The 9,877-nt window shown below is 34.4% G+C and overlaps 1 protein-coding gene across 6 annotated transcripts; it reads left to right on the forward strand.

Annotated features, from left to right (window-relative positions):
• The first annotated feature begins 1,307 nt into the window (after positions 1–1,307).
• Positions 1,308–7,129, forward strand: LOC107007337 (probable E3 ubiquitin-protein ligase RHG1A). 6 transcript variants are annotated; one of them, XM_015205923.2, is made up of 7 exons: positions 1,308–1,395; positions 1,606–1,651; positions 3,463–5,208; positions 5,563–5,613; positions 6,409–6,507; positions 6,588–6,731; positions 6,816–7,118. In XM_015205923.2, exons 3-7 carry the CDS (start codon positions 3,553–3,555, stop codon positions 6,945–6,947), a joined length of 2,082 nt encoding a protein of 693 aa, XP_015061409.1. In that variant the 5' UTR covers positions 1,308–1,395; positions 1,606–1,651; positions 3,463–3,552; the 3' UTR covers positions 6,948–7,118. The 6 variants fall into 6 exon arrangements, with proteins under 6 accessions (XP_015061409.1, XP_027769309.1, XP_015061407.1 ...); XM_015205921.2 differs by having other exon boundaries at positions 1,360–1,474; XM_027913508.1 differs by lacking the exon at positions 1,606–1,651 and having other exon boundaries at positions 1,337–1,395.
• The last annotated feature ends 2,748 nt before the right edge of the window (positions 7,130–9,877 follow it).

Consider the following 9,877-nt stretch of genomic DNA (forward strand, 5'->3'; position numbering starts at 1 on the left):
TACAGTGACAACCTACTCAGCTTTATTTATTGTATGCTTATTATAATGTTTTTTACTTTCACTTTCCTTTACCTAATTTACAAAATTCATTTACTCTTCTCCATTTCATCACTTTAGTACCAAAAAATAAATAAATTACTAGTCAACAAGTACTTTTTACCATGAAAAATAAATAAAGAAAAAGAAATCTCATCTACTTTTGAAAAGTTAGTACACAAAAAATTTAAAGCTATTTTATGTTTAATTTTATATATTACTAATATACAAAAACGTTATTTTTTTAATAAATGTGTTCAGTTACTAATCGTAAAAAAATTATCTAAATCGAATACTTTACTAATATAATAAATACACAATATTTGACTAAATACAAATTTATTATTTTAAATTTTAACATAATTAATAAAAAATATTTTCACTAAATCAATAAATGTATAACAATTCATGAGATGCTGATTTATTTTTTTCCATTTCTTTAATTACATGCATTCAAACATTTGTTTATTAGATATACACTTTACTTTTTTTTGGATTTTAATAATTTTAAATTTCAAACTTAGTTAGTGTTTGACCAATATTTTGAATTAAATTTTGAAGATTTGTGTTTAATTTTCTTTTTTGATTTTTTAATATTTTCATTTATAAAACTTAAAATTCTTTTTTGATTTTTTAATATTTTCATTTATAAAACTTAAAATTCTTTTTAATAAAATGACATTCTTAGCATTTTACACCCTCAATATATGCACCATTTTTTTGCTTTGCACCCTATTCTCTTATTCCTTATGATTTGCCCCTTAATCCATCCATTTTCTTTCCTTTTTTTTGCAAAATTGTGTTAGTCTATTTTATGTGGGATAAAATAGATTTTTTTTAAAAAAAATTAATAATAAGAATGAGCTTTAAATTAATTTTGCAAAAAAAGGTTAATTGATTAAGGGCCAAATTAGTAAATAACAAGAGATTAGAGTGCAAAATTAAAAAAAAAAATGATGCATATATTGAGGGAGTAAAATGTTATAAATTTAATAAAATATATATCCAAATATCAATAATGAAATTTCCATAAATAAAATCTCATAAAAATAGAAAAGCTATTTTCGAAAAGTACATAATCAAATATAACTTTAAATTCTAAGAATAACAATTCCAAAAGATTTAAATTTTAAATTTTAATTAAATTCTAAAAATAACTATTCCAAAAGATTTAAATTTTAAATTTTAATTTCAAAATCTATAGCCCATTCTTTTTTGGACAAAAGAATAATTCCTCTTATTGAACTTCTTATTTTGCCTTATTAGTTGCCTTGTGGACAAGAAGAGTTTTTTTTTTCTTTTACATAAATAAATTCAAGATTGCTTGCTGTTTCCTCATCTCTCTCTCCCTCTGTGTGTGTATGTATTCTTTCATTTCCTCTTTTCTCCACCCCATCTCTCCAAATCCCTTCTTTCCCTCTCTCTTCTCTGTTAAGCAGTGAGTTCTTTATGTATTTCTCTGTTTAAAACATGTGAAATTTCAATCTAAATAGCTATACAAACAGCTCAAAATCTTTGATCATTTTTTCAAGAATTTTGTCTGACATTTTTTCTTTTTTGATATTTCAGGTTGGTTTACATAGATTTGATGTTTCTTATGGTTGCTGTTTCACTGGTAGATACTTAGATTTTGATTTTCAATGAATTTTTTTGACTAATTTTTACATCAATGCTGGGGATTCTTGTTTTTGTTACTGTTTATTGGGTTTTTCCCATTTTGTCTGCAAGCTTTGTTTTAGTTCTGATGTTATCTGTGGGTTTTTGTTTTTGTCTGAGATGGGGTTTTTGATGGGGAGTTTCCTTGAGATTTTTGATGAGTTTCTGATGTAAAGGTTCAATCTTTTTTGGTTTGCTGATGTAAGGTTCGTTTTTTTTTTGGGTTTGCTGATGTAAAGGTTCAATCTTTTTTGGTTGGCTGATGTCTGATTCAATGTAAAGAGTTTTTTGATGCTGGATAAACATGTTCAATGCTGTTTGCTGGGATTTTCCCCCTTTATCTGCAAGCTTTTTAGTTCTGGTGTTATGTGTGAATTTGTTTTTGTCTGAGATGGGGTTTTAATGGGGAGCTTTCTTGACAATTTTAATGGGTTCTGGATTCGAAGGTTCAATCTTTATGGTTTGCTGATGTTTAATTCAATGTAAAAAGTTCTTTGATGCTGGACAAACATATACACCAATGCTGGGGATTCATGTTTTTGTTACTGTTTAATCCCCCCTTTATCTGCAAGGTTTTAAGTTCTGGTGTTATCTGTAAATTTGTCTTTGTCTGGGATGGGGTTTTAAGTGGGTTGCTGATGTAAAGGTTCAATCTTTTTTGGTTTGCTGATGTTTGATTCAATGTAAAGAGTTCTTTGATGCTGGATAAACATGTAGAATACTGTTTGCTGGGATTTTCCCCTTTTATCTGCAAGCATTTTAGTTCTGGTGTTATCTGTGAAATTGTTTTTGTCTGAAATGGGGTTCAAATGAGGAGCTTCCTTGAGAATTTTGATGGGTTCTTGATTCAAATCTTCAATCTTTTATGGTTTGCTGATGTTTAATTCTATGTAAAAAGTTCTTTGATGTGACAAACATATACACCAATGCTGAGGATTCATGTTTTTGTTACTGTTTGTTGGGCTTTACCCCTTTATCTGCAAGCTTTGAAGTTCTGATGTTATCTGTAAATTTGTCTTTGTCTGAGATGTGGTGTTTATTGGGGAGTTTTCTTAAAACTTTTGATGGGTTTCTGATGTAAAGGTTCAATCTTTTTTGGTTTACTGATGTTTGATTAAATGAAAAAGTCCTTTGATGCCAGATAAACATGTAGACCAATCCTAAGGATTCATGTTTTTATTACTGTTTATTGGGCTTTTACCTCCTTATCTGCAAGGTTTTCTGTTCTGGTGTTATCTGTGAATTTGTCTTTGTCTGAGATGGGGTTTTTAGTGGGGAGTTTTCTTAAAATTTTTGATAGTTTTCTGATTTAAAGGTTCAATCTTTGTTGGCTTTCTGATGTTTTATTCAATGTAAAATGTTCTATGATGCGAGATGAACATGTACACCAATGCTGGGGCTTTATGTTTTTGTTACAATTTATTGGTTGACATAGAGGTGTCTTTATTTGCCTTCTTTTGGGTAAATTTTATTTCTGTTAAAAGAATGAGAATGCCTTTGAGTGCATGATGCGTATGCATCGATTAGATGCAACTGTATCTGAATTCGGTTGTGAAGGCATGCTAATATGCATGCTCGTCACGCAACAGTTGGTATGAAAAGCTTTGCTTTAGTGAAATGAAGTGATGTTTTCCACCAATCTTTTCTGTTGGCATAGGAGCTGAATTTCTTGCATCATAGATCATAATATGTTGATAATAATTATATTCTACTGCTCTCGTAGGTTAGCTTCCTGAATTTGACTGACTATGGTTTAACCTTATTTTCCAGGTTTGCTAAGGAAAAAGTGTGAATGTTCTCACACTACAATACTATCTCAAATCCTCTTTGAGACTGTAAGCTTGGTATACCATAGCCCTAATGCAGGGGCAACAGAATACCGTTGGTTCGCTCCAAGAAACTTTAGGTTTTAATCATGGTTCGACACCTAGTGAAGGTGGTGTAGATCAACAGATATGTTGGAATAATTTGCAAAATTCTGCACAGAATCACCTCCCTGATTATATGGTTTCTTCAAATGCGACTAATATTCCATTCTTCAATCCTATGAGCCAAGAGAGACAGAATGTAACCAGGGGGAGTTTAGGAGAATCCAGCTCCTCTATTGCACCGAATTCTGCAAGTCAGAGTGAACAGAAAGCAGATCATGGATGGTCATCCGCAATGACTACATATAATGGACCTTCACTAATCTGTAACGAACAGCAATGTGGGTCTTCTAACATTATGTCATTGAATGATTTTTTTTCTCAAGGTTCTAGTTCTAGCACCATTCCTCATGAAATCAACAGGAATCCAGCATTTGAGGGGCGCAGTGACAACAATGACGATGGCTGTCAAGTGATGGAGTGTACTCCATACAATTCTGTTAGACCAGGAAAAGAGCGAATGTCATCTGCTTGTACTTATTTAGGTAATGGGTGTTCGACGGATGATAGTGGTGATGGCAGGCCAGAAAGTTCACCGGATTCTAGGCGCTTTTGTAAGAGAAAAACACTTGAAGGATATCTAGCACAATCTTCAGGAAGTGGAAGTTCTGATTATATTCCTCTTGCTGAAAATAGCATATGGCATTCTGGAACTACATCACATAGTATGAGTACAGGTGCAAATATCTCTGCTCCAACTGAAAGTGTCAGAAGCATCAACATGTCTGAGCATGTGATTCCAAGACTTGGGCTTACCATGGGAGGAGCCGTTGCAGTAACTCCCGTTGGTACTCCGGCTTCAAGAAGTGCAGAAAGTTCTCGTAGAAATTTCAGGGTGAGGATTGATGGCTCACCTCAGCAAGATTATCTTCCCAGTAATATCTTTCCTGATGTGGATAATGTTGGAAATGTTAATCGGTCATCCGAACAGCAATTACCAGAGTTACTTCCTAATATCCCTTTGGATTTGAGGTCTGTGCCTGCTGCAGACAGTGGAAATACTCAAAGGCAGCCTGTTGTAATGCATGCTTCGTCTCTGCATCGACGTGCACAGACTAGGTGGAGTTCAGCATCAAGTTCCAGAACTGGCAGCTCATCAAGTTCTGCTCGAGAGAGAAATTCAGTAACATTTGAAGAGCCTAACTCAAGAAGTGTGTCAAGAAACATCTCACAACATCCTATGTTCATACCTTCAACTAATGGGAGAAACTTGAACCAAAATCCTGCCAGCTTGAATTTAGCTGGAAGAAATGTTTCTGTTACTGGAAATGTCGCGTCCAGTTCAGTGGTCCAGTCATCTTCTCCTACTAGGGTTCTCCACAGATCTCCTCAATATCACCGGAGGCTGTCAGAATTAGTCCGTAGATCTTTGTTATCTCCAGCTAGCACTGGATCTGGAGGTGTTAATGGTAATAGTCGTCCACTACGTTTGAGTTCTCCTATCTCACAGGAGATGGAACTTCCTGGAAACCATGAGCATCGCACATCGAGTGCACTGGAGCGACATCGTGATGATGCTATAGGACTCTCCAACTCATCGAGGACTTTGGTTGCTGCACGGGAAGGAAGAAGTAGGCTAGTCACTGAGGTATATTCAGTTCTCTGATCATGTTTTAGTTATCACCTCCTTGGCTCATTCAGCATAAACTTTTGCGTGGGCCAGGTGTTATATCCAGTCATCCCAATGCTATTAGATTTTCTTTAGTGATTAAATTAAGCAGTGGGTTTCATCAGGGATAAAACTGGTGGCCTCCCAACTGTTATACATGCATACCTGTCCCTAATTTGATCAGTCGATCCAAATTAGGGAGGATATGCATCTAATTTATAGGTGTCATAAATGTTTTACTTCACTGAAGGCTTTTGTAATGCGATTTAGTTTGCATTGTTGAAGCCTTCTATTAAAAATTACTGACCAACTAAACTTCTTTTTATTGAACAGATTCGCAATGTGTTAGATCTTATGCGCAGGGGTGAAGGGCTAAGTGTTGAGGTAAGATTCTTACCATTGCCTTATTAGAAAAATTAAAATATTTTGAGGTCAGAGTCTTAATGTCATTTCAGTTAAATGATGGTCTTATATGTCAAGATTTTGCATGTCTTTGTGTTATATGCTCGATAAGAGATAAAAATCTTTTTCAGTCATCTTTTATGACCTAGTATATAGCAGCGACAGTTATAATGTAATATAACACGAAAAGTTCTGGCCTTCTGACCTTTTACTTGTGGCTGACTACTTCATATAAGGTAAGTGAAACACAATCCTGTTTCTTCTCTTTGTGAAAAGAATAGTTAAGCTGAACCACGTGATATACGGCAAAGGAGCTACAGTTGAAGAAATTTCTTTAAACAAAAGCATGAACGACGCTATTCTAGAAACTAGTAAGCATGTGCGGGTACGTCTTTAAAGGGAACAAGCCGCAGCAAGTCATTTTACCTCCACCCATCTGGGTCCTGGACTTAAAGTATTTGTTTGGGGCATATTTCTTTTTCGATAATCATCAGGTAGAAAGAGATGGGCTGGCACACTTTTGGACTTTGTACCTATTCCCCTTATCGTTACAGCCGAGGGTCTTTTATAAACGATCTTTCTTTCTCTGAGGTGGTGGTAAGGTCTGCGTACACTCCACCCTTCCCAGACCTCACGTGTGGGAGTATATTGGGTATGCTGTTGTTACGTAATGGAAGTTAAGAGGCATGTTAAAATGATACGACATGAAGATGTTTCAAACCTCTTCTTTTCGTGTCTTAGCAAAAAGTTGAACTGATAGAACCTCATATTTTTCAGGATGTTATGATCCTTGATCAGTCGGTCTTCTTTGGGATGCCGGATATTCAAGATCGCCATAGAGATATGCGTCTTGATGTTGATAATATGTCATACGAGGTTAGTAGTCTAAACAGAATCAGATTACATCCTATGGGGAAATGATGTGTTAAAACTCTGCCTATGTCATATGTTTCCAGGAGTTATTGGCACTCGGAGAGCGCATTGGGGATGTTTGCACCGGGCTAAGTGAAGAAACTATTTCAAGTCGTTTGAAGCAGCGTAACTTTATTAGCATTAAAACAGAACAACCCGAGGAAGCAGAACCATGCTGCATATGCCGGGTACTCAATTTTACCTTCTCTACTATTAACTCCATCGTTGAACCTCGTAAAGTAGAGTTCTAACGTGTATTTGATCATTCGCAGGAGGAATATAACAACGGAGATGGTCTCGGAACACTGGAGTGTGGACATGATTTCCATACAGACTGCATTAAGCAATGGCTCATGCAGAAGAATTTATGCCCGGTATGCAAGACGACGGGGCTTACTACATGAGAAAGAACCATATTCTTTGAAAAAATATATGAATTGGAAGGGGAGTTTGTTCTAGAGATGAAATTAGCTCTAGCTACATTAGACATTTATTTAGAACAGAATTTAATTTACATTATGGTTCTCTGGAATTTTTATGCTTTTACAATTAATTGAATCAACTTTTGGAATATTTATTTGGTTCATTGTCATTGCTTTACTTTTTTTTGAACAAAATGCTTGGTTATCCCTATGCATGCCTTTAAAATTTTGACAGGTTTGAGTATTCTTATAGCTGTTTCCAGCTAGTTTCGGATTGAGACGTAGTTATTACTCTCATTTGGTTTGATGACTAAGTTATCTCGGGTATCGGGATTATAATCCTTCGACTAACTTATCCTACCTCACTTGATAGGTGGGATAAAATAACATCAAGTTTGATGCGACATGTGAGATATTGAGGATTAAGTTTGGTATGAAGGAGAATGTTTTCGATAGACGTTGATTACTTCGAAAAATAAGTTGTTTTACTTAAAAATAAGTTGTTTTACTTGAGCAAAAAAAATGTAGAGCTTGGTTATACTTTCTTTGTTTTAAGATATGATTATTGTTTTTCATGTTGTATCCTCTTACAAGAGATTTTTTATATTTATGTAAAAGAGATTTTTATTTTTACACGTGATAAAAACCTTTAAAATTATTTTCTTTTATTTATTTTGTAAGAGGTCAAGAAATTTCATTTCGTATGTAATTTCCCGTGACGAGTCTTTCAAAAGTTACAAAAAAATTAATCTTTCATGTGTCTATTTCCACATATTTCGAACCCCTTAATGAAAATTCTGACTCTGTCTCTAATTACAACACCCATTCAAGCAATAAGAAGTATATACAAAGATACTTTTTTGTTTAATTAAAACCAAAACCAACTCGATTATAATTAAATTTTACTAAATTACTAATTATATATATATATATTTTAAATTTAATTTGATTTATCGATTTAATACGATTTATTACTAATCCTTGCACCGAGCTCAACCAACTATTTAATATAATATAAGATTACAAAAAGGTGGATGGATTTATCTATTTTAATTGATGACGAAAATCTCAACCACTCGTCGGTACACTAATGTTTTTTTGTTATATATACTACCAAAACGTCTGTCACGGATTTAAGTTATGAAAATAAATAGAAATATAGATATATATATAATATATAATTAACTTATTATTATACGTTAATTCTTTTGAAAATATGTGTATAATAAAAACTTAGTATATTAGTGTCACGACCCAAAAATGGGCGTGATGGCACTCGTCTTATCCCACCAAGACAAGTCAGCCTAAAACTCAACCATTACAATAAAGTGCGGAAATAAAATATAAGTAACTTAATAAAACCCCCAAAACCTGGTAGTCACGTGTACAAGCCTCTAAAGTATTACAATTGATTCAAAAGAAAAACTCAAGTCTCAAATGAACTTGTTTCTAGAATAGAACAAGATCATAATTAAGGAGAAGAAAGTCTGCTGCGATGGAAACAGCTACCTGACAAATCTCCAAGAAACCTCGGACAAGGAGAAGGGAAATATCACAAAGTCCGGGCTAGTAACCTACAAAAAAATTTGTAGTAGCAAGGGTTGAGTACCAAACCACACGGTACCCAGCAAGTAAAACGTCTAAACACAAGCTAAGGGGATAAAATACGGGTACTCCTACCACCCCCAACCAAACCTCCACAACTACAACCTGCATTAAAATCAACCCAACCTAACAGCTCACAGTTTACATAGCACGTAGCTCAACAACAACACTTAGACAAATTACATATCCTCAACAACAACACTTCGACAAATTACATATCCTCAACAACAATACTTCAACAAATTACATATCCGCAATAACAAGCTCAATATTGATCAATCACAAGTTCCGCAGAAAGGCAATCAGAAGATCAGCAAAACACGATATCAAGTTCACTAATGATAAGTATGTGCAATGCAATGGAATGCAATGTCAAGTATAATGATGCATGTCTGACCTAATGATACACACCCGCTGTCTCTCAGTCCGGGACCCATGGGGGACATATCTGTCCATGCATCTGTCGCGGCGCACGACACGACCCTCGATAATAGTAACCATCGCGGCGCGCGATACGTCCCTCGAAATATAGTATCCATCGCGGCGCGCGATACGTCCCTCGAAATGGTACATCCTCTTAAGTACCCATTCTTTCTCAATGCACATAACACTTGTCACAACAAATGCCTCAGAATAATGCAGATGACAAGTTCACAAATATAATGAGGAGATGACCATTTTCATAACATCGCACAGTTCACAACCACACAAACATGAAGTTACATCAACAATGATTCAACAAGCCTTCAACCCTTTCTCAACACAACAGACATAAACAATTAATCACATTGCCTTTTGTTATCCCCATTCTTTTCATCATTAGAATTAATCAATGTGGACAAGTCAACCCATCACCAATCCCGTTACTCCCAACATATACCACAAGGAAATACACGCATTTCATACACTTAACAAGAGTTTAGAAATCCACTTGCCTCAAATAGTCGAACAATGACTCCAAAACTTGAGCCTTCCTCTTTTGGTTGACTTCCAAACCAATAAAATCTATTCAAATAAATAACCACGATATGATTTCGAAACTAACAACATTCATATTGCTATATCTCTAGCTTAGACCCAAAACTCATCCAAATTTATAATAAAATTTCTAAATCTTTATTCCAACCAATTGATCAAATCTCATATTTTCTGAATTTCAAGTTTAGGGTTAAATCTTAATTCTCCGAATAACATAATTATAATGATTTTTATATATCATAATGCACCCACTATTTAACACATATCTCAATATATCAAAACTTGAATCCTAATATGATAATCAAATGAAAATAATTAAAGCCGAAACT

Source organism: Solanum pennellii, chromosome 12, assembly GCF_001406875.1.
Source record: "Solanum pennellii chromosome 12, SPENNV200".
NCBI classification, from domain to species: Eukaryota; Viridiplantae; Streptophyta; class Magnoliopsida; order Solanales; family Solanaceae; genus Solanum; species Solanum pennellii.